Source organism: Macadamia integrifolia, chromosome 3, assembly GCF_013358625.1.
Source record: "Macadamia integrifolia cultivar HAES 741 chromosome 3, SCU_Mint_v3, whole genome shotgun sequence".
NCBI classification, from domain to species: domain Eukaryota; kingdom Viridiplantae; phylum Streptophyta; class Magnoliopsida; order Proteales; family Proteaceae; genus Macadamia; species Macadamia integrifolia.
Window position 1 is genome coordinate 31,302,846 of NC_056559.1, and position 23,771 is coordinate 31,326,616.

The 23,771-nt window shown below is 38.1% G+C and overlaps 4 protein-coding genes and 1 long non-coding RNA gene across 6 annotated transcripts; 2 read left to right on the forward strand and 3 right to left on the reverse strand.

Moving 5' to 3' along the window:
* Positions 1-3,263: 3,263 nt before the first annotated feature.
* LOC122074356 (B3 domain-containing protein At2g33720-like) lies at positions 3,264-3,722 on the reverse strand. The gene has a single exon (XM_042639179.1). The coding sequence runs from the start codon at positions 3,720-3,722 to the stop codon at positions 3,264-3,266; it is 459 nt and encodes a 152-aa protein (XP_042495113.1).
* A 687-nt stretch (positions 3,723-4,409) lies between these two features.
* Positions 4,410-8,386, forward strand: LOC122073695 (COX assembly mitochondrial protein 2 homolog). Of its 2 annotated transcripts, XM_042638321.1 has the most exons (5): positions 4,430-4,699; positions 6,131-6,332; positions 7,382-7,446; positions 7,714-7,818; positions 8,133-8,386. In XM_042638321.1, the coding sequence occupies exons 3-5, from the start codon at positions 7,402-7,404 to the stop codon at positions 8,217-8,219; spliced, it is 237 nt and encodes a 78-aa protein (XP_042494255.1). In that variant the 5' UTR covers positions 4,430-4,699; positions 6,131-6,332; positions 7,382-7,401; the 3' UTR covers positions 8,220-8,386. The 2 variants fall into 2 exon arrangements, 1 of the variants encoding a protein (XP_042494255.1); XR_006138862.1 differs by lacking the exons at positions 6,131-6,332; positions 7,382-7,446 and having other exon boundaries at positions 4,410-4,699; positions 7,714-8,386.
* Positions 8,387-11,098: 2,712 nt separating this feature from the next.
* Positions 11,099-11,787, reverse strand: LOC122074357 (B3 domain-containing protein At2g33720-like). The gene is made up of 2 exons (XM_042639180.1): positions 11,250-11,787; positions 11,099-11,124 (listed from the first exon to the last, which is right to left on the reverse strand). Exons 1-2 carry the CDS (start codon positions 11,785-11,787, stop codon positions 11,099-11,101), a joined length of 564 nt encoding a protein of 187 aa, XP_042495114.1.
* An 810-nt stretch (positions 11,788-12,597) lies between these two features.
* Positions 12,598-16,037, forward strand: LOC122073696. Its single transcript, XR_006138863.1, has 3 exons — positions 12,598-12,953; positions 13,142-15,615; positions 15,883-16,037. It is a non-coding gene; the product is annotated as an uncharacterized LOC122073696 (long non-coding RNA).
* Positions 16,038-19,373: 3,336 nt separating this feature from the next.
* LOC122073064 (protein transport protein Sec61 subunit gamma) lies at positions 19,374-23,373 on the reverse strand. Its single transcript, XM_042637571.1, has 3 exons — positions 23,152-23,373; positions 22,887-23,002; positions 19,374-19,684 (listed from the first exon to the last, which is right to left on the reverse strand). Exons 1-2 carry the CDS (start codon positions 23,243-23,245, stop codon positions 22,887-22,889), a joined length of 210 nt encoding a protein of 69 aa, XP_042493505.1. The 5' UTR covers positions 23,246-23,373; the 3' UTR covers positions 19,374-19,684.
* Between the last annotated feature and the right edge of the window lie 398 nt (positions 23,374-23,771).

A 23,771-nucleotide genomic window follows, 5' to 3' on the forward strand; every position in this document is an offset into this window, starting at 1 on the left:
GAGGGGATCGATGGGCAACAGAGAAAAAAAAATGTGCTTATATAATTCATGAGATTTGTTGTTTTTGAAAGCTGAGGAAGATTTTATAAAGTGTGAATCATTTCCTTAATTTTGATCATATTTTGGTTATTTATTTATTTCTATTTAATGATTCTTATATTTTTCCTGATTCTATAGATTGGATGAAGTGGTTATGCATTTTGATGAGAGCATTAAAGAGATCGTGAGGAGTTTCGTGATGGCATGTAAACTGGTTTATCCTCCACGGTTTGAAATAAGCAAAAGATGATGGGACGTGACTAAAGGTTGGAGTGATTCAGAAATTTTGCATTAGGAGTTCAATCCTTCCCCCCCCCCCCCCTTTTTTGTGTTTATAAATCCATTTGTGGTTAAATTTAGGCTCCAACTTTCTAATGAAATTGTGCTTTTGTTCAAGCAATTGGCTTACCTTGTTATGCACAAGAAAACTAAAATTTAAAACACTAAAACTTTGGTACATTTAAATCTTTTTTAGTTAACGAATATTTCTTCTCATAAAAAAATATGGGAGAGGGATAGGTATGCCGCCGATATCAAGTATGCTAGCGGATAGCACCAATAAGAATACATGATAGAATATCATTCAGGAAGGATATGAGGATCATTTCAGAAAAAGGGAAGAGAGAGATAGACACAATGGGTGCTAACATACTTGATATCGGCGGCATACCCAACCTTTTCCCAAAAAATATAGTAAGTGTTCATTTGGTTTTTTTTTTCCCCCTTTATTTAATGGACAAGTCTTCTTTTATATATGTGTGCAAAACTTAACCCGTTGGCGTTCACTTGATTGATGTCTTTTTTTCTCATTCATTTTGTACTTAATATGTTAGTCATAGGCAAACAACACTAGCTTAGCATTGTGGTGACTGCTTCAGCTTGTAGAAACGGTGCCCAAGGAAAGAGGCTGTGAGATCAAACCTATTGTATACATGTCTTGAGTGGTGGGTGGATGTGTAGCAGTAGGTGGCTATTGGCCCTACTAGTGCCCTGTATGCTGGCCAAAGTAGGATAGCATATCCAAAAAAAAAGGGAAATTTACCATGCTACCCCATGGAGAATTCCATAATGATAAGACCACCCCTTTGTTTCACCAAATTATTCTCAAAACCCCTACCGTTAGTGACAGTTAAATGTGGAGTTAAAATGACCATTATACCCTTACCATTAAAAAACTCCTATTTGAACAGGGATTTGTTATCTTGGAGTTCGAACAGGGTCTCTCTCTCTCTCTCTCTCTCTCTCTCTCTCTGTCTCTGTGAACACATTATGGGAAGGATGTCACTCTCTTTACGATACAACCTTGATCAAAACCTACTACAACAGTGTTATTATTTATGTTTATGAATTTGAAGTGTGATCTCATAAGGCCAGCATCAAGTGAAGTCACTGTGCCATCATCCCTACTTGCGGCACTGTTTCTGTTGGAGATTTTCTGCAGACTTTCATGTCATTAACTCCAGATCCAACCATCATCACAGGCCCATCTTTTGACTATTTAATACCCATCTGATGGCTGCATAAACAGGTTTTGTGAGTTACTAATTCCTGATATTACTTTCTATTTTTAAAGCCCTGATCTATCTCCTCATTTGACCATCTGTTCTGGACATAGTTTGGAGGAGTCATTCAACTCCTAGTAACCAAAGCTTAATAGGAAGATCAGTCCCACCCGAGTTCCTGCCTTTCTAATTTTCTTACCTGCTAAGTTCCGTATATTACTTGTTTCCTGTCCAGCCGATAAAGAAACAAACCTTCTCTTGAAATTTTTCCCAATACTCCATTCGACCTGGGAGAACTTCAGTCCTGAAACTAAAGCTGCAACTCCAACGATGATTACAGCAAGCTCCGGTTACAAAGTGTTGGTTGCCGCCCGAAGAGAAGAAACGCAGATTTACTCACCGTGATGTCCTATTGGTCACCGCGAGGTCCTTCGAGTTGCCGCAAGGTCGCCATCCGTCCGTCGCTGATGCCGCTGCCTCTATCGCTACCCATGCTACAATCATCCGTGTTCCAACAGCGGCGATTTGAGAGAGATAAATTAGGTCTTAGAATGGGGTCAAAAGCCTATCGATTTGGGTAAAGAAATATCAACTTATGGAAAAGGTATTTTTGGTACTTCAAATTTAATGAGGGCATTTTGGTATTAAAAAAAATATATAGTTGTTGATATAGTATATTCCTTATCAGTCACTGATGGTAGGAGGTCTGAGAATAATTTGGTGAAACAGAGGGGGTGATCTTATCATTGTGGCATTCTCCAAGGGGTGACACGGTAAATTTCCCTTAAGAAAAAAAGAAGTCAGCTACAGATTTCTACTGCTCAATGCTGAGGCTGCAAAGGCTCACCGATCTCTATTTGGTTTTATCACATTTTCCCAAGAGATCTCAGCCGAACTCGCAGGCTGCTGCAACTGTGTTGGCCTAGTAAATGCAAACCAACCAAATGCCGAAAGTGCCGAGTGAAGTTACATCAAGTAACAGATGCTAGCTAATTGAATCAAGTAACAGATGCTAGCTAATTTAATCATTTGGGTTTTGCAACCTGCTTTAAGGTCAACAAGATGATAGTACATTATATACATTTTTGTATTTTCTTAGTGTTTGCTCTAACATTATCCAATATTGTGTGAAGAGAAGAGGGAATACAACAAAAGAAAGGCAAAAATGCCAAATACAAGTTTTGAAACTTTTATTCTTCAAAAGTGTTCCAAAACCTGATTTTGATACTGCTAGAAAGATTACTCCATTATACGTTAACGATCCATGGCATTAAATTTTCTTAAGATTTAAGAGAATATTTCTTTTCCAAGATGCACTCTGGTGCTTCATTATGCTCAAAGTTGTTCTAATCTATAGTGACACACTGACAGAGACTCCAAATTCATCCCCCAAATTATGTGTAGAATAAAAGACATACTCCACAGCGATTAAAGACCCCCAAAACTTCGACTTATTGAGAAAAAGAAAGCATGTAAAATGTGGAGGCCATTCTTTGCTGATGTATGAATCCCCATGGTAAGAAAAGCTTCTAAAACTCAGGTATAGTATATTAAAGCTTTAGAGTGCACCGGAAAGTGTCACTGAATACAGAATCTAAACCATGTCAGCCATTCACATAAACATTGATTATGAAAAGCAAATAAAAATGGAAAGAAATCCATGATCATCAGTTTCTTGTGTATTTTCAAACAGCAACCACCGCACCCAACTCTGTTTCTTTTTCAGTTTTTGCATGGGCAGCTCTCCAATGCATCGATGAACAAATCAGGAGTAGGCGGGCTGAGGCGAAGGTGTTTGCGAGCAAATTTGCAGAGAGAATGATCCGGTGGAGGATAAGCCGAACTTCTCTTAATGACTGAAAAACAGAAACCCCTGGTGAATTGGTTCCAACGCATGCCGATCACATCGTCCTTGTGAAGTTTTCTCTTTTCCACGAAGTCGTGAATCCAGCGCCGTCCAAGTTTGTAGGAACCGTTGCTTTCCCACTTCTTGAAACTCAAAAAATAGTAACTTCCAGTGTTTAAGTCATCCACACGCACATTCAGTCCTTCATTCTTCCCTTCCACTTTCTTTTGTTGGGATTGAGAAAGGAATGGGAGAACATTTTTCCTCACCTGATCAGATGGCAGTATAACTCTTCTCAGGTGATGATCAAGGTCACTCTTGTTCAGCTTCTTCATCACATCCCATGTATCACTCCACAGCTTCAGTTTCAATAGATCATCCTCTTCTTCTTCTTCTTTTCCTCTTTCTACTCTCTTTCTCTTCACACCCATCTTGATCTCACCAACACAACACAAACACTGCTTATCAGAAAAACCCTGAAATTCTCACTGAAGATGAGAGAACGAATGATTCAGTTGGGAAGGAATGGGCCCAATGGGTTTATTTATAGAAAGAAAAAAGTAGAGAAGGTAATCAGAAAAGGAAACTAATTGAAGCTAACTCAGGTTGGTTAGTAAAGTTACTAATCCTATGCTCGTATGGATTTACTTCATCTCCAATCCTAACCTTACTCTAACTCAGAAAGGAAACTAAGGAGACTACAGAGTTAGTTACTTGATCTCCAATCCACATTGCGAGCTGTAAGCCTGTAAGTATATATGTAACGGTCATCTTGAAATGTCTGTTAATTCCCGCGCGAGCAAGGTCGTTCAAAAGGGTCGCCTAATGGACATCTTCCTATTAGGTCCAGCCGGTTTATCCAGCTAATACGGCTCGTCATCAAAACTCTAATGTTCAGCTAGACCGGTTGGACAGACTGAAATGACTTGGTTCAGTCTGGGCCGGGGTTGAGGGTTGGCCCCATAGGGTGAATGAGTTTGAGGGAGCCATCGATTGGTTGTTGAAGCGAATGATGACGTGCTTGGTTGAGGGCCCCACTCCACAAAGTAAAGTTGGCCCGAGAGATTATTATAGGTGAAGTATCTATCTTCTCTTGTCGAGGCGAAGGCGAAGGGTCTCGCGAATCGCGACGAAGGAAGCTGTGAAGGAGCAGAAGGCGGCGATGCGATGGTTGGGTACGAGTCAGGGCAGATTGCAGAGGCAAGATATGGTGATGGCGATTGCTCGGGAGGCAAGACGGAGGGAAGGAATATGGAGAAGGGCCTGTCGTAATCACAGGGGGATGTGTCAGGGATGTCAGCACTAACATTGGGTAAGAAAACAAGAACTCCATTCTCATTTCTCAGAGGTTCTACTAAATATAGAGGATGAAGGCGTTCAAATCTTGATTGTCTCAGCTTCTAGCTCTTTTTCAATCTTCATCTTCAGGATTACTTTCTCTACTTGTAGCTTGTTGATTAATTCTTAATTCAGTTGCTTTCAATTTGAATGAAATGCTACCCTGATGGTCACTGTGAGGTTCTCAGCCTTTGCAATGTAATTTATTTTAAAGGTTAAGAAAACTTCTCTTATGTTTATTTAATCTTGCTTCTGGCCTTTCTGATTCAACAGATGAGTAAAAATCAAAGATTGGATTGTAATATGTTGAATCAGTTTTTTATGCCTCCTATCTTTATTGATGATAATACGAATTGTGTGGCTTGGATATTATAAAACCTTTTGCCTGGACAATGTTTCAAGTTGAGAGAACTCCCAGCAGAGAGTGCCTGTGGAATACTTCATTATCTTGGGTAGACAAATGCCATTTTTCCATCCAAATTTGCTCCTGGCTTCCGGTGTTCTTGTGCTACTATATTGTATCCAGCATACTACTGCCTATTGTGTTCCCCTAATGCCTGGACACAGGAATGTACGAAAATTTTGTTGAACAGATAATTCCGAGTTTGCACAGGCAGGAGTGGGCTACGTCTTGGTTAGGTTTCTCTTCTTTTCCTTTCTCTGATCTAAGTCAGTGTTCAGAAATTCCTTTTTTTTCCCCCTCTTTCATTCACACGTAGGATGTTTGCTATTAAGTGCAGTAGTAGGCTGGATCTAGTTTTAGTTTCCTGATTGGAGTCCAAAATTTATTTAAGAGATAGATATAGAACAGTTTTCTCCAATCCTATATATGTATTAATCATATTTATCAGTTAAATGGAATGGTTTATGGTTTTGGTTATTAGAGAATGGGGTTCTTTGTGTGGTTGAAGACAACCATAGTTGATTATGGTGAATAATTTAATTGTCTCAGTTGCTTTATCTCTAATCTCAGGGCAGATCTTCACCGATTGGAGGAAATATTCATAGGAAAACTAACTATGCCATGTCTTCAAAGTTAGAAGACTTCACATCATTAGATGACCATTTCAATGGTTTGTCGTTCCTATGATTTTACGGCATCAGAGAAATTTAAAGAGTCACTGAAATTTTTTATTTTGTCTGTTTGGAATTGCCTCCCGGGAGGGGGGTCCAACCTAGATATGTTTGAATTAACTGGTCGAAGTATAAAAGAAACAAAAAGAAGGGGAGGGAAGCATCCAGGAATTCAGAGCCCCAGTAAGGTCAAACAAAATGAATGGGTTAGTGGGTTGGGACTTCTTATGCTTACTGTTTGTGAAATAGATTCTTGCTTTCTTTCTAGATATACAGAGTGGGGCAACTGGGCTCCCAACTCAATGAGAAAATTCTTTTAACCCAAATGCAGGTACTGTGTTTAATCTCCTTGAGTTGTGCAAGTCTGGATCCAGGAGAATCCAGCAGATTGGATTGATCATTCTGTAATTATCCAGGTTGGGTCAAGTAAGCTTCAGCTTAGTCTCAGTGTCTCCTGAACAGGGAGGGTCTAATTGTGGAATGGTAATATGCAAACCTGAACCTGGAGAAAGTGAGCTTGGTTGACATAACAGGTCAAGAATTAACACTTAATGATGTTTTATACACTTTATACTTTTATAAAGGGTTCCTGTAACTTATTTATTTATTTATTTATTTTATTTGCTGAGTGAATGATTCAGTATCAGAAATAGAGGGAGCTAATTAAAATAACTTCTGAATCCTGAGACAAATTGACAATCCAATCACAAACCCCAGGTTGTCTATTTAATGATCAACAAGATACACCATGACTCAAAATTTATGTGTTTCCAAAATGCCAAGGTCCATGGCCTGGGCCATCTTGCTGTCGCTTGTTAGTTGCTTGGTTTTCTTCTTAACTATTCTTGGATCAAATAAGCTTAAAATTTTAGGGTTTAGAGACCATGCAGTTTTAAAACATGTTGGATGAATTTGTCAATCTTCTGAACCAAAATAATCTTACCTCTTTCGGGAAGAGGGAATTTTGCCAATGTTGGGTCTTAGGAGCATCTGTGAACTTAAGAGTGTTATGGTTCCTCCCTAACAGGTGAGATAAACTATCAAAATTGCACATTAATACAGCTTACTCTTAGACACATGGTTGAGTTTTCTGACGACTCATTTTTTAATATCAATTTCTGCACCAACCCCTACATTCTGAATTCTGGCAAGACTAGACTTTGAGCAATATTCAATGAGGAATCCAGCTCTTGAATATCCATGTATATTCAGGTTCAGTTGGTCTATGGTATTCTGTAAGGGTTTAGAGCTCAAACCATTGCTCCCTTATGTGGACAAGTAGGTTTAGTCACTAGGCATTGAGCGACAGCAATATGCTGTTACATTCTGTACTCATGCAATGGATTCTCAGGGTTAAGAGGTATCCTTGGATGCTGTCGACAAACAAAAGGCTCAAATCCTCACTTCCTCTGTGCAATCCACCCCAATGGTTGCCTATTTCAGCTGATTATTTTAACTGATAATCTCCTTTTAATCTCTTCCCCCATCCCCTCTATGTTAATTAGCATGCTTGAATACTTGTTGAGTTTTAAATGCAAAGGCTTAAACATGGCTGCTTATTTTGGTCTTGCGGTGTACTAAGGTCCCAGTTGCTCCCTGAAAATGAATCCTCCTTTGACATTACACAGGCACCCAATGTGTGCTGAAGTAAGTTTAGCTTCTTGCTTTCTCTCATGACAATAGACTATATTCATTTTGTTGTTTTACAATATGTTCGTATTTGCTAATGATTTTCTTGTGACTCGGGATTCATATTTTCTGAATGATTTTTCCTATATTTCTAAACGCAGAACAATCTGTTAATTGTTTTAATGATCCTATCTGATTGTTGAGACATTGTTCTCACAAATCAAATGATTAAAAGTGAAGGGATTCATTTACCATTGGTTGTTTCTCTGTGTTTCCTTTTTGTAGATTATTGAACTGTTCCAAAAGTGTCATGTTGACCATCCTGATGGAAAACTCTTTGGAGAGTGTACAGACCTGAAAATTAAGCTCGACCGTTGTTTCAGGGAAGAAGTGAGTCCTACTGTTTATATGGGAGTCTTTCATATAAGCTTTTGCCCCCTCTGCCTGTCACCTTTTGAAAAGCACATAGATTTGAGGAGAGGGACAATTATTGCATTAAACAGTCTTCCTCTCCATTTTTGCCCTTCACTATTTATTTGACATCTATTAATGAATTTTGGTAAACAAGGGGTCAAAATAGTAAGAATTTGGGATATTGCTCAAAATGGAAAGGAAGACCAACTGCAGAATAGGGAAGTATTTGTCTGCTGCTTCTTATAGCTCCTTCTTAGGGTTTAAAGGTTGGATGTTCATTTCTTTCACAGAAAGCCTTAAAGAGAAAGGAGAACTTTGAGCAGAGTAAGAAGCTGAAGGAGAGGCTACAAGCTCACAGGAGGGAAACTGCCGAGTAAAGCCAAGAATAAGTACTACATTTGTGTAGTTATAATAAGAGACTACTTCAAAACTGTGATTATTATTTTATGTACATGTATTCAAACATCAAAAGTCACATTGATTAATAAGGTCGAAGGAAATCAATTCAGGAGAACAGGGGAATATCTAAGTCGAGTTTTGGCCATCTTATTCTTTCTCGATCTTGATATTATGAAATATGAAAGACAAATTTCTCTTTGATAAACCAAGATAAGCAAGGCTCCTCTCCAATTTCGCCCAACTCTTGTCCAATTCTCACTATGTGCGTCACTTGTACATTTTCAAAATCCAATTGTTATTGATTTTCACAACCCTTGGATTTTGAAAATCCAATTCTCACTATGTGCGCACGTACAGTAAGAATTGGAAGGAAAATCCATCAAGCTTAAACTAGATAAATGAATGTAAAAGGAAAATGCAATTGGAAAGACAATCCATCAAGCTTAAACAACGGGTAATGTGTGCTTTTATTTTATTTTTTTCTTTGAAGGAAAGAACACTTCCTGGTTTCGTAGTCATTTGTTTAAAACAAATTTTTTCTTTGCTGAAAAGACCGTCCCTTGGTCATGGGGTTCTTGCGTCAGTGCAAGGGCCAATGAAGGGGTGCATATGGGCATCAATAGGGTTGGGTTTTTAGGGTATTACCGCAGTGGAGGTATCAATTCGCTGCCCTGTGCTACTAGAGCATTTGTTTCCCTTTTTCTTCATAATGCAATGACCATTGTTAATAAGAAGAAAATATAAATGCAAAAGATCGTACATAATGGGTAAATTACTCTCATTGCAGTAACTTTCCCTCAAACTCTCTTCTCCAACCTCTTTTTCTCTTTCCCCGAAAAATCAAACTCCCTCTACTCTTTCTCGCTAATAATTTAGAATTCCTAAAATACCCCTAGTTCCCTCTTTTCTCCTCCGCGGCTCTAATTCGAAAGCTCACCTCCGCCCCATCATTACCCCCACCCCCTCCCCCCTGCTTTATACATCCTCCTCCCCCTCCTTGCCCATATCTCTCCGTTCACCCTTAATCTCCCTCAGCCAATCTCACACCTGCAAAACTGATTTTATTTTTCTTCCCATTATAGACAACCAGATAGAGCTTGAGTGAGCCTACTTAAAAAGGACGTATCCAATGCATGGGACTCTTACCACTGCAAGGTCTGGGGAGGGTCATAATGTACACAGTCTTACTCTTGTTTCACGGAGAGGTTGGTTTCGATTAGAATCGACGATAATTGGTTCGCAATGGAGCAACCTTACCATTGCGCCGAGGTCCACTCACTCTCAAGTAAGCTAACTTATACAAGATAAACGAATATAGAGGAAAATGCAATTGGAAGTACAACCCATCAAGCTTAAACAACAGGTAAATTGTGCCTTTTTCCCCCCTCTCCTCATTGGAGGTAAATTGTACTTATTAAAGAAGTCATGGCTACTCCATGAACACGTGGACCAAGCCTAGGCTGAAGGAGATTGTCAATGCTTACCCGTCATGCCCACCTTGACTTAGGAAGGAATGGTGGGTGTTCTTTACCCTCTAAGCTAAATGGGGGAAGGCAAAGGTGTCTATCATTTGTCCCACCTTGTTAAACATGGGATCGAAATCAATAATTCCCTCTCATAGTCCTATATATTCATTAACTCACCAAATAGTGACATTCAGTTAATTTTATAGTAATTATATTGACACATTAATCATTCAATAAAAAAGTGTGTAGTACCCAATGCACGAGGCTCTGCCATTGTGGAGATTGTGGTATTTCATAATGTATCCCCATTTCATGAAGAGATTTTTTTTTTTTTTGACACGAGCATGTGACCACTAGGTTGCAATGAGCAACCTTATCGATGTGCCACCCTCACTATTAAATGATAAAAGCCCTACAAATTAATTCATTGATTAGAACATGGATAATGAAAATTTATGTGCACAAAGTTTGGCCTCCAAGAAACAATGCCATGGGGACAAGATGAGCTTTTTTTTTCCCTTTTAGTAGAGTGTTGACAAGGTGAGCTATTCCTTCAATCTTAGATAGGAAATTAAATCTGCTACCTAAAAATTAATGATCAAGAAGTGAAACCCTAATAAAACCAAAAAAAGGAAAAAGAAAGAAGTGAAATCTATGGGCTTTTGTTTTAAGTGTTTTTGTTTGTAATGGCTTGATAGTGTATACTATGGGCTTTTATTTTAAGTGTTTCATTTGTAATGGGCTCGATTATGAGGCCCAAATTTTGTGTCGAAAGGGTATACACAAAATTAGCATTTTAATCAAGTAGTTAGTGGGACTCAGATTGGAGGAGATGAGGTTAGTTTTGAGTTAGTTTTGGTCCTCTTTCTAAACACTCTACGTATGGAAGGGGTTGTTTATCTATTTTAGTTGTTATTTCTTTTATTATTTAATTGATATGTTAATTGGCCTGCAGGAGGCTCAAAATGCTTACAATCAGGATCTCAAACTGCTACATTAATTAACATTTGTTTAATCAGAAAAAGAAACACAAAATTGCCACTTAATTTTATTGTTGCCATTACGATCATATTCTTTCTTTTTTAAGGGGAGTTGATGTATCTATATTCAGATCCTGGATTTTACTTGTAAATATCATATTAAAAATTCGCATTGTGGGGTCAGTGACCTTCTTGTACTGTACTGACAGAAGTTCAACCTTTTTTCCTTTGTAGAACTAGATTGCGATAGGACTTTTAGATGCCTCCTTTTCTCTTCACATTAATGTGAACATGCAGGTAAAGAAAACCTGCTAGTTGAATGGCAGAATATGTTAAGTGAGAAATTCAGACACATGTATGTAATTACAAGAAATCTTTCAAGAAACTAAATCATATTCCATTTCTTTATGTTTACCCAAAATCGATCAATGAATAATCTGTATATGAAAAACAGAATTACAAAAGAAAGCAAAAAATGGAAAGAAATCCATGATCATCAGTTTCTTATGTATTTCTGACAGCAACCACCGCACCCAATTCTGCTTCTTTTTTTAGTTTTTACTTGGGCAGCTCTCCAATGCATCCATGAACAAATCAGGTGTAGGTGGGCTGAGACGAAGGTGTTTGCGTGCAAATTTGCAGAGAGAAGGATCCGGCGGAGGATAAGCCGGACTTCTCTTAATGACTGAAAAACAGAAACCCCTGGTGAATTGATTCCAAGACATGCCGAACACATCGTCCTTGTGAAGTTTTCTCTTTTCCACGAAGTCGCTAATCCAGCGCTGCCCAAGTCTGTAGGAACCGTTGCTTTCCCACTTCTTGAAACTCAACCAATAGTAAGTTCCAGTGTTTAAGTCATCCACAGGCACCATCAGTCCTTCATTCTTCCCTTCCACTTCCTGTAGTTCGGATTGAGAAAGGAATGGGAGAACATTTTTCCTCACCTGATCACCTGGCAGTATAACTCTTCTCAGGTGATGATCAAGGTCACTCTTGTTCAGCTTCTTCTTCACATCCCATGTATCACTCCACAGCTTCAGTTTCAATAGATCATCCTCTTCTTCTTTTCCTCTTTCTACTCTCTTTCTCTTCACACCCATCTTGAACTCTCCAACACAACACAAAACACTGCTTATCAGAAAAACCCTGAAATTCTCACTGAAGAAGAGAGAACGAATGATTCAATTGGGAAGGAATGGACCCAATGAGTGTATTTATAGAAAAAGAAAAAAAAAGTAGAGAAGGTAATCAGAAAAGGAAACTAATTGAAGCTAACTCAGGTTAGTAAAGTTACTAATCCTATGCTCGTATGGATTTCTTTGATCCATTCAGATTTTTATTTAGATTTTTAGTTGATCTCCAATCCACATGCTACTATGCTACCTCTAACGGTCATCTTGCTTCAGTTAATTATCACGCGGCAAATTAACCCAGAAAGGAAACTAACGAGTTCTTGCGAGAGAGAGAGAAGGCAAAATCTATTTGATCTTCAATCCACATTGCTAGCTGTAACTCTGTAACGGTAATTTTGAAATGGTAGTCGGTTAAATTCCCGCGCGAGCAAGTGGTTCAAAAGGGTTGCCTTTTTTTTTTTTTTTTGGTAATATTCAAAAGGGTTGCCTGATGGACTTCTTGCAAATAGTTCCATCCGGTTTATCCAGCTAATATGGCTCGTCAAAACGGAAAAAAATCATCATTGCAGACGATTTCAACCCAGTCAAAACTCAAAAGTTCAGCTTGGCCGGTCGGACCGAATGAATGACTTGGTTCAGTCTGGGCCGGGTTGAGGGTTGGCCCGATAGGAGAATGAGTTTGAGGGAGCCATCGATCGGTTGTCGAAGCGAATGATGACGTGTATGGTTTGGGGCCCCACTCCATAAAGTAAAGTTGGAGGGATGATTGTAGGTGAAGTATCGTCTCTGGTGGAGGCGGAGGCGAGGAAGGATCTTCGCGAATCGCGACGAAGGAAGCTGCCAAGGAGCAAGGCGATGGTTGGGTGCGAGTCAGGGCAGATTGCAGAGGCAAGATATGGTGATGGTGATGGTGATGGTGATGGCGATTGGTCCGGAGGCGAGACGGAAGGAAGGAATAGGGAGCAGGGCCTGTCGTAATCACAGGGGAATGTGTCAGGGCTGTCAGCATGACATTGAGTAAGAAAACAAGAACTCCATTCTCATTTCTCAGAGGTTCTACTAACTATAGAGGATGAAGACCTTCAAATCTTGATTTTCTCGGCTTGTAGCTTTTCTTCAATCTTCATCTTCAGGTTTACTTCCTCTACCTGTAGCTTCTTGATTAATTCTTAATTCAGTTGCGTTCAATTTGAATTAAATGCTACCCTAATCGTCACTGTGAGGTTCTCAGCGTTTGCAATGTAAATTTATTTATTTTAAAGGTTAAGAAAACTCCTCTTATGTTTATTTGTTCTTGCTTCTGGCCTTTCTGATTCAACAGATGAGTAGAAATCAATGATTGGATTGTAATCTGTTGAATCAGTTTTTTTGCCTCCTAATACGAATTGTGCGGTTTGTTCATTGTAAAACCTTTTGCCTAGACAATGTTTCAAGATGTGAGAACTCCCAGCAGAGAGTGCATGTGGAATACTTCATTATCTTGGGTACACAAATGCCATTTTTCCATCAAAATTTGCTCCTGGCTTCCGGTGTTCTTGTGCTACTACATTGTTTCCAGCATACTATCGCCTATTGTGTTCCCCTATTGCCTGGACACAGGGACGATACGAAAAATTTGTTGAACAGATAATTGGGAGTTTGTACAGGCAGGACTGGGCTACGTCTAGGTTAGATTTCTCTTCTTTTCCTTTCTCTGATCCTAGTCAGAGTTCAGAAAAAAAAAATTCTTCTTCTTTCATTCACGCGTAACAGTTTCTCAAATCCTATAAATGTATTGATCAGATTTAACAGTTAATTGAATAGTTTATGGTTTCGATTATTAGAGAATGGGGCTTTTTTGTGTGGTTGAAGACAACCTTAGTTGATTATGGTGAACAATTTAATGGTCTCAGTTGCTTTATCTCTAATCTCAGGTCAGATCTTTCCTGCGGTTGCTAATCTGGTTTCGTGCTAAATTATCCTTTCTGTGTTTCTTCCAACCAAGCATTGTTCCCTTTCTTCCCTGGTTGGAGGAAATATTCAAAGGAAAACTAACTATGGCATTTCTTCAATGTTAGAAGACTTCACATCATTAGATGACCATTTCAATGGTTTGTTATTTCTATGATTTTATGTGCATCAGAGAAACTTCAAGACTCGTAGCTGGGAATTTTTTGTTGTCTGTTTGGAATTGCCCGCCCAGGGGGACCAACTTAGATATGTTTGATTTAGCTGGTCGAAGTAAAAGAAGAAACAAAAAGAAGGGGAGGGGAGCATCCAGGGATTCATAGGCCCTGTGAGGTCAAACAAAATGAATGGAGTAGTGGGTTGGGACTTCTTATGCTTATTCATAGCCCCTGTAAGGTCAAACAAAATGAATGGGGTAGTGGATTGGGACTTCTTATGCTTACTGTTTGTCAAATAGATTCTTGCTTTCTTTCTAGGTATACAGAGTAGGGCAACTGGGCTCCCAACTCAATGAGAAAATTCTTTTAACCCAAATGCAGGTGCTATGTTTAATCTCCTTGAGTTGTGCTAGTCTGAACCCAGGAAAATCCAGCAGATTGGATTGATCATTCTGTAATTATCCAGGTTGGGTCAAGTAAGCTTCAGCTTAGTCTCAGTGTCTCCTGAACAGGGAGGGTCTAATTATGGAATGGTAATATGCAAACCTGAACCTGGAGAAAGTGAGCTTGGTTCACATAACAGGTCAAGAATTAACACTTAATGATGTTTTATACTTTTATAAAGGGTTCCTGTAATTTTTTATTTTTTTTTTATCTGCTGAGTGAATGATTCAGTATCAGAAATAGAGGGAGCTAATTAAAATAACTTCTGAATCCTGAGATACATTGACTATCCAATCACAAACCCCAGGTTGTCTATTTAATGATCAACAAGATACACCTTGACTCAAAATTTTTGTGTGTGCAAAATGCCAAGGTCCATGGCCTGGGCCATCTTTCTGTCGCTTGTCAGTTGGCTTGGTTTTCTCCTTGACTATTGGATCAAATAACCTTAAAATTTTAGGGTTTAGAGACCGTGCGGTTTGAAAACATGTTGGATGAATTTGTCGATCTTCTGAACCAATATAATCTTACCTCTTTCGGGAAGAGGGAATTTTGCCAATGTTAGGTCTTAGGAGCATCTGTGAACTTAAGAATGCTATGGTTCCCCTCCCTAACAGGTGAGATAAAGTATCAAAATTGCACAACTTATTAATTTATTACAGCTTACTCTTATGGCATGGTTGAGTTTTCTGACGACTCATTTTTTAATATCAATTTCTGCACCAACCCCTACATTCTGAATTCTGGCAAGACTAGACTTTGAGCAATATTCAATGAGGAATCCAGCTCTTGAATATCCATGTATATTCAGGTCCAGTTGGTATATGGTATTCTGTAAGGATTTAGAGCTCAAACCATTGCTCCCTTATGTGGACAAGTAGGTTTAGTCACTAGGCATTGAGCGACAGCAATATGCTGTTACATTCTGTACTCATGCAATGGATTCTGAGGGTTAAGAGGTATCCTTGGATGCTGTAGACAAACAAAAGGCTCAAATCCTCGCTTCCTCTGTGCAATCCACCCCAATGGTTGCCTATTTCAGCTGATTATTTTAACTGATAATCTCCTTTTAATCTCTTCCCCCATCCCCTTTATGTTAATTAGCATGCTTGAATACTTGTTGAGTTTTAAATGCAAATGCTTAAACATGGCTGCTTATTTTGGTCTTGCGGTGTACTAAGGTCCCAGTTGCTCCCTGAAAATGCATCCTCCTTTGACATTACACAGGCACCCAATGTGTGCTGAAGTAAGTTTAGCTTCTTGCTTTCTCTCATGACAATAGACTATATTCATTTTGTTGTTTTACAATATGTTCGTATTTGCTAATGATTTTCTTGTGACTCGGGATTCAAATTTTCTGAATGATTTTTCCTATATTTCTAAACGCAGAACAATCTGTTAATTGTTTTAATGATCCTATCTGATTGTTGAGACATTGTTCTCACAAATGAAATGATTAAAAGTGAAGGGATTCATTTACCATTGGTTGTTTCTCTGTGTTTCCTTTTTGTAGATTATTGAACTGTTCCAAAAGTGTCATGTTGACCATCCTGTTGGAAAATTCTTTGGAGAGTGTACAGACCTGAAAATTAAGCTGACCATCCTGTTGGAAAATTCTTTGGAGAGTGTACAGACCTGAAAATTAAGCTCGACCGTTGTTTCAGGGAACAAGTGAGTCCTATAGTTTATATGCGAGTATTTCATATAAGGTTTTGCCCTCTCTGCCTGTCACCTTTGAAAGCACGTAGATTTGAGGCGGGGGACAGTTATTGCATCAATCTGGAATGAATCAAACCGAACCTTTTATTGGTTTGGTTTCGAGTTGGGTTTTGTAGAATCGATATAAATCGAAAACAAACGAGACCAACAAAATATGAGCCAACCGAAACCGAAAAGTAGACATAGAGGAGGGGATCGATGGGCAACAGAGGGTGAGGACCTGTGATTGATTTCGAAGGGCAAAAGAGAAGAAAAAAAGAATTGCTAATATAATTCATGAGATTTGTTGTTTTTGAAAGCTGATGAAGATTTTATATAGTGTGAAGCATTTCCTGATCATATTTGAGTTATTTATTTATTTTTTATATTTAACGATTCTTATACTTTCCGGAATCTATAGATTGAATGGAGCGATTATGCATTTTGGTGAGAGCATTATGGAGAACTTCAATGAGCACTTTGGTGATGGCATGTAGGTCATCTTATCTTTCCTCCTTTGAATCAGGATTTTTTTTTTTGGGGTGGGGGGGTGGGGTGGGAGTTGGCCTTATTAGTAGGATTTCCTTTTATGGAATTTTAAGTTCTTAAATGAGAGTTCAGGTTAAATATTTTATAGAATGCCAAGTGCCAACCATGACCTTACTGAATAATCATGTTTATCCGTTCATTTTTGTAATGGAAAATGATATCAGATAGGAGAAATTACTTTCAACCCAATAATAGAATTGTTCATTCCCTCCACTAATTCTGTATTTATTTAACTTGGAATCTCAGAAATCAAGTACTTCACTCTAAGGTCAAACCCAATTCGCTTATTATTTAATCCAAGATATTAAGGGCCCGTTTGGTATCGTTCTAAAAAAACGTTTCTATCGTTTTTTGGTTCTATTGGAACAAAAAAACGCAAAAAACCGTTTGGCAATGTTATGATATGTTTCGGTTTTTTTGAAACGAAAATTGAGAAAAAAACGAAATAATGCCCAAAAGTCGGAACTCCAAAATGGAGTTCCGTCAATACAGTTTCGTTCCAAAATCCCCAAATTAGAAACCATCGTTCCCGTAGCTATCAGAGAACGGCTGGAGCAGTTGGAGTTTCTGCAGGTAACTCCTGAACTTCTCTCTTCTTCTCTCTCAACTTTCGTTCCCGATAAAGCAACGCAACGCCTGCTACTAGAGGACGGCGATTTCTTCTTCTCCATTCTCCTTCTTCTTCTCTTCTTAGAATTGGAACCCTACGGCTGCCTCCTTCAGCTTCTCCGTCGCCGATCACGTTTAACTTCGGCCACAACCAACGATCGTTACCGGCGAATCTTCATCTAAGGCGGGTTTCTCTCCCACGATCAAAATCCCTACCCTCACTCTTCTCTCCACATTCCCCTTCAAGATACGATCAAAACCCTACCCTCACTCTATGTCTCTCCACATTCCCCTTCAAGATTCAATCAAACCTTGGAGAAAAATAGCGGCGACAGTGAGGTTATGAGTTTTCCGCAATTGCAGGTTCTGAGTTTTCCCCAGTTGTAGGTTCTGAGATTTTACTGAGAAGGATTTTTCCACAGTTGCAGGTTCTTTGATTCATCCGCCGTTGCAGTTTTCCGCCTTCGGTAATCGGCTACCCTTTTGATTCTCTTTTCCGCCGTTGCAGGTTCCATTTTGATGCTCTGTTAGCATAAGTAATAAACCATTTTGATGCTCTGTTATGCTCTGTACAGTGAAGTGTTATGTGGCCTAGGTTTTTGAAAGTGGGGTTTTAATCGGTGGGGGAGATATTTTTCTTGCTAATTTTATGAGGTCAATGAAATTTCCAATTTTGAGATAAGTACTCTTGTTTTTTTTTTTTTTTTTTAGAAAATTCTATTAGATCCAAGAAAACAAACCTTAAAGAGCAGGGTAACAGGCAAAAAGAAGATATAACCACTGGAATAACTCACATCTCTCATCTAATATTTGGAAATGTTAATTTGTTTGTAATTTCTTTTTTTGCTTCCCTTCATTTCCTCTGCCATTGTAGATTAAATGATGAGCTAATTTCAAGTCTTGAAAGCTCAATAGTGGCTTCTGAAGAAACACTCTGTAACTCTAGTTATATGAATATGAAACATTTAATTATGTCTCTAGAAATGAAAACTACATCTGTGTAGATGTTATTTCTGTAATTATTGACTTAAAAGAAAAGAAAAGAGAAAAAAAAATCGTTTCTGAAACAAGCATTACCAAACGGCATAACTGTCGTTTCTTAGTTCTGAAACTGTTCTAGAAACAGATTCACCAAACAGTCATAAATCGTTTAAAAACGGCGTTTTGACACAGAAACTGAAATTTCCGTTTTTGACACGAAACGGAGTTTCTGGAACAGAAACGATACCAAACGGAGCCTAATAGTTCGGTTTCTACAACTTTTCCACCATTGTTAATTTAAATTTAACTAAAAGTGATCCCCCATTAGAAAACATGCCTCTATACTGTGTTACCCTCACCCTCTCTTTTGTTGATTTCCCCATTTTAACTTGCACAATACCTCTAAGCAATGCTTGTAACGTCTCAAGTTGGGTTTCTGGTAATCTCTTTTGGGGGGTGGGGGGGATTTTGTTTTAATTTGTGCACACTATGTAATGACATGAAAAAATATTGAGACAGATTCCAGAAACCTTTTTCATGGTCTGAAGCAAGCAAGCAAAAGATGAAGCATGTGATGTAACTAAAGTTAGGAGTGATTCAGAGATTTCGCATAACCTGGTTGTGGTTGTGAATGTAAGCACCAATTCGTCCCCTTTTTCTTTTTCATCTAAAGTCCTTTTTCGGTTAAATTTAGGCTCCAACTTTCCATCAAAATTGTTCTTTTGTTCAAACAATTGACTTACCTTATCACGCACGAGAAAACTGAAATTTATAACACTAGAACTTTGGTGAATATTTAAAATTTTTTTTTAGTTAAGGAATATTTGTTCTATCATTACAAAAGAATATAAGTGTTCATTTGGTATTTTTTCTTTATTTAATGGAAAAAGTCTTCTTTTTATGCTTGCACAACTTTTCCCCTTACGATCATTTGATTGATGTCGTTTTCTTTTTCTTTCTTAGCCTAACGGTGGCTACTTAGACTAGCGCCCAAGGGATTTAAAAAAAAAAAAAAAAAAACAGCTATAGACTTCAACTGCTCAGTGCTCAATGCCGAGGCTGCAAAAGGCTCAGCGATCTCGGTTTGGTTTTATCACATTTGCTAAGAGGTCTCAGCTGGACTCGCAGTCGACAAACTGCGCTGGCCCAGTAAGTGGCGAACCAAAGTTGCATCAAGTAACCGCTGCTAGCTAATTGAATAAAGTTACATCTGAGCAAACTTAAAGCAGGCTGCAAAACCCAAACGATTAAAACAGTTGCAAAAACGAGTGGGCCAAACCTACGCGAGGTTGCAGATCTTCATTAAGAACAAAAAAATCAAGCTTAAAAGAAACCAAACTCTAATCCACTAAACTCAAAAAACTCTATCTACCTAAGCAAATGAGATGCATACATAGAACAAGTTCCTAAAGTGTTCAGCTTCCTTTCCCTCCATAATTATCCATGTTGATGGGATACTCCCTGCAACTCCATATTACCTGCAGTTTCAAATGAAACATACGCAGTGAATCAGTTTCCATTCCAAGACCAACAGACTTTACTGCAAATGAAGACAGGTTGAGAGATATATAGTGATGCATAGCTAGCAACCATGATAAGTGTTTTATAAGATGGTTACACACATAATGCTAGGTGTTCCACCTGTCCAGAAAGCAAGGCATCAACCTCAAAACGGTTGAAACTTAAGCAAAACAAATTCATTTCATTGAGGGTATGTCGCTGTTAACATCACTTAAGTAGAAGTAACAATGATCAGCAATGCATGGGAACATTCGTATCCAATATTGTGCAAATTGAAGGGGGAACACCACAAAAGAAAGGCAAAAATACCAAATACAATTTTTGAGACTTTTATTCGTCAAAAGTGTTCCAAAACCTGATTTTGATACCGCTGGAAAGATTACTCCATTATACGCTCAATGATCCATGACATTAAATTTTCTTAAGATTTAAGAGAATATTTCTTTTCCAAGATGCACTCAGGTGCTTCATTATGCTCAAAGTTGTTCTAATCTATAGTGACACACTGACAGAGACTCCAAATTCATTCCCCAAATTATGTGTAGAATAAAGACCCCATACTCCAATCTCCAAACTTATAAAGCACCTCATTGGACCCACAAGTCAAGATTTCCAAAATGGCAGCAGCCAGTAAAATTGCAGAAACCAGTCATTATTTCTCCTTGTAATCCCAGCTTTAAAATTAAAATTACTTTCCTCAACAAGGGTTAAAGACCCCCAAAATTCGACTTATTGAGAAAAAGAAAACGGGTAAAATGTGCATGCCATTCTTTGCTGATGTATGAATCCCCATGGTAAATAATAGCTGAGAGAAAAGCTTCTAAAACTCTTGTGAGAGGTATATAAAAGCTTTAGAGTGCACTGATGCATCACTGAATACAGAATCTAAACCATGTCAACCATTCACATAAACATTGATCATGAAAATTTTCTAACCAAAAAAAAAAAGAAAGAAAAGCAAGTAAAAATGCATATCATCCTTAAAGGCCCCGACAGGGTCTAACTCCTAGTTAGTAAATTTCCATACAACAAAAATTACAAATGAATTTATGGGAGAAGGGGTAAAAATATCTCTCTTGTTTTGGACCCAAGGGTGTGAAGAAATACTCACATTCTAGTTCTAGATGTAATATATTTTTCATACATATTATTCACATACTTGTATATGAATTACAGTTCAGACAACTCATCCATGATCCAACTAACAGAAATATTCTTATCATAATTTTATGAAATTCTAGTTCAATAGCCTACACATGCTCCTCAACTGCACATGACCAGGAAATGCAGAATCCAAGTATAGGCTCCTGTACCATCGTAGGAAGAAGACCAGACCATAACAATAGCCCGCAGTTCATGTTAGGCCAGTTTTCTGGTTCTTTTCTGGCCCTGCGGTGTTGGTTTTAGATAGGAATTTTTTTTTATTTTTTGAGTTATTCTTGTAATTTAACATTTACTTTTCTATTTCCCTTAGTGTTAGTGGTCGAATGGTTATATAGTTGGGAGTTTGTTTCAGTTTTAGTGATTGATTAGGAAACCTTTTTCTTTCTTTGTTTTCCTTGTATATGAAAAATATTAACCGAGATATACAGCTGGAATGGAATAGTATTACTATGTTGTGTGTTGCTATTGGGCAATCTTTGGCTTAGTGCTTTCCTTATCTTCCCTCTCATTCTCCAAACTCAAAACAGATCTGCATTCTCCTTCTCAGGTGTGTTCCTTCCGTTTCTTCTTTTTCTTTAACGTTTCTGTTCTTATTTTCTGCTACCTGCGATATCCTTTGGCTGGGCATGAACTAATAGAAATCGTTGGATTCTATTCCTTTGAACCTGATTTTTTGGGAGTCTGCTCAGGGCGACTTGAACTCCAGTCCATTGGCCTTTAATATCATCCTTGCTGTGAAATCACAATCTGCAACTGAATCTGGTTTCCTTCTTTCTGCCAACCTCTGTTTGCAGGACATGTTATTGTCTCAGTGTGTGACCTTTAGGATTACCATTAATTGATCTAAAGAGAATATGGTGCTCAGAACCCATGCATAGAATTTCAATCTAAAAAGGTGATTGTACAAGAAAGAAATTTCTCCTGAAGTCGAACCAGTTCAGTGCTGGTTCTGGTTCACCACGAACTTGAAGGTGACTCAAACTCCTTGAAATTGCATACAAGGACAGTTCAAATTAAATGTTAAAGGCCCTTCCAAGCTGAGTTCTTGAATTGATTTATCTTCTCTAACTCCATTCACTATTCTCCAATGCATAACAGGTCAAAATTCTGAACTTTATCACCCTGCAATAGTGCGATTTCTAAATTCTGTTATTCAGTTTCAGTTCTAAGTTTCTGTTAATTCTAGCCCAGGTTGTTGAGAAAAGCCTTGATTAACCAGCTGAAAACTGCCATTGATTGTCTTGACTACTTGATAAAATCGACTTCTGTCTTTGTTCAGTTTCTCCGTCGATTTTCAGAATCCTACTTCAAGACAACTTTTCAAAATCTGAGTTTCTGAACATCAAATCTTATTTAAATTATTCTGGTTGTTGTATCCTGCTTAATCATCATCTAAAATATTTTTTGGCCCTAAAACCTGTGCATCAATATCTCAATTTATCAGGGTTTCAAGTTTCCTAGTTGAAGTAGGACAACAGGACAACTCCATATCTTAAAATCTGATCATCATATTTTAATCAAAGCTTGCTGAGCTATTTCCCCTTCCTAATAGACCACTCGATCAGGGTTGTGGACAAATCAGATCAGTCTTTATCAAGTTATTGATACTTCTCCAAATCTGGTTACTGTTCATTACCTGCGGTACTGGATTTTCTCAAGGTTTTCTGATATCAGGTGGTTAGGTGGCTAGAAAGCCACTAATACCTCTTAATTTGCAAGTAGAAAAAAACATCCTTATTTTCAACCACGAATCAATTTCATAAATAAATTAAAAAAAAATATGAAAAAAAAAGAACTTGCAAAGTCATCAACTTTCCGATCTGTCCCTAATGGTTCTTCAACACCAATATTAGTTTCTACATAGCTACAACTACAGACGTGGTAATTTAAATTGCAATTCATTTGCTTCTCAGTGCAAAAGATATAGAATTATAAAAATAAATAAAACACAAATAAAAACCCTAAGAAAAGGAAAAGAGATAGCTTAATTCATACCTAAACAGATCCGACTATGATGTTGTTGATGGGGATGAAGATTAGCTTTACGAAGAACCCAACGAATCCCATCACAACGAAGCCGACAGCCGTACGAAACGCGACCTTCGTGAATTCTACATCCAACAATGAAAATTTCCAGAAAATCGTAACCCAATCCCAAGATCCAGTCAAAAAACGAACATATAAACAACAAATCTACAAAAGAACGACACAAAAATGGGGAAGGGGCAATCGAAGAAGAAATCAGGAACGGGAATTTTACCTTTCCGATCGGGCTTGTGGCAACGCTTGACGAGGCGAACACTATCCTTAGCGAACTCCCTCAATGGATCGACGACGGAATCTAGGGCATCCATGTCTGAGATCTTCCTTCGATCTCTCCTTTCTTTAAACTACTTTTCCTCCGAGAGAGGAAAGAGACACAGCTCTGATATTTCGTTCGAAAGGAGGACGAAAATTTTGCGAAACCAAGATAGCTTAGCATGATAAAATGCTATTTAATAGGGATAGCAAGGGGTCGGGTTCACCCAGATTCGAAACCGAACCGGAATCATACGTCATCAATCCAAATTTTCAAGCGAAAAAAACTCCTAGGCTGTGTTTGGTAGCCAAGAAAAGAAATAAAGTGCACATTTTGTACTTTTTTCTTTGGGTTAAGAATTTTTCTTTGTACTTTATATGTCTTCACCCAAAAAAGATTCTCCTTTTCAAATTCAAAATTCCTCTTGAGAATTGTGATATTTTTTTTTGCTCCCCCAAAAAATATCTTGCCAAAAACACAAGAAAACATAAAACAAAAAATGAATGATTACACAATGATTTCCTATATGTCTATCTGTCTCGTAAAATTCAAAATTTTTTGAATTTTTTTTTTCTTCTCTT

Excerpts from the sequence above, each read along its gene's own strand:
- LOC122073064 (XM_042637571.1), bottom strand. The coding sequence starts at position 23,245 with ATGGATGCCCTAGATTCCGTCGTCGATCCATTGAGGGAGTTCGCTAAG. Across the intron at positions 23,003-23,151 it reads CCACAAGCCCGATCGGAAAG|AATTCACGAAGGTCGCGTTT; the intron begins GTAAAATTCCCG and ends TGTTGGATGTAG.
- LOC122073695 (XM_042638321.1), top strand. The coding sequence starts at position 7,402 with ATGAATCCTCCTTTGACATTACACAGGCACCCAATGTGTGCTGAA. Across the intron at positions 7,447-7,713 it reads GGCACCCAATGTGTGCTGAA|ATTATTGAACTGTTCCAAAA; the intron begins GTAAGTTTAGCT and ends TCCTTTTTGTAG. Across the intron at positions 7,819-8,132 it reads ACCGTTGTTTCAGGGAAGAA|AAAGCCTTAAAGAGAAAGGA; the intron begins GTGAGTCCTACT and ends TTTCTTTCACAG.
- LOC122074356 (XM_042639179.1), bottom strand. The coding sequence starts at position 3,722 with ATGAAGAAGCTGAACAAGAGTGACCTTGATCATCACCTGAGAAGAGTT.
- LOC122074357 (XM_042639180.1), bottom strand. The coding sequence starts at position 11,787 with ATGGGTGTGAAGAGAAAGAGAGTAGAAAGAGGAAAAGAAGAAGAGGAT. Across the intron at positions 11,125-11,249 it reads TGCATTGGAGAGCTGCCCAA|ATTATTCATTGATCGATTTT; the intron begins GTAAAAACTAAA and ends TTTCATATACAG.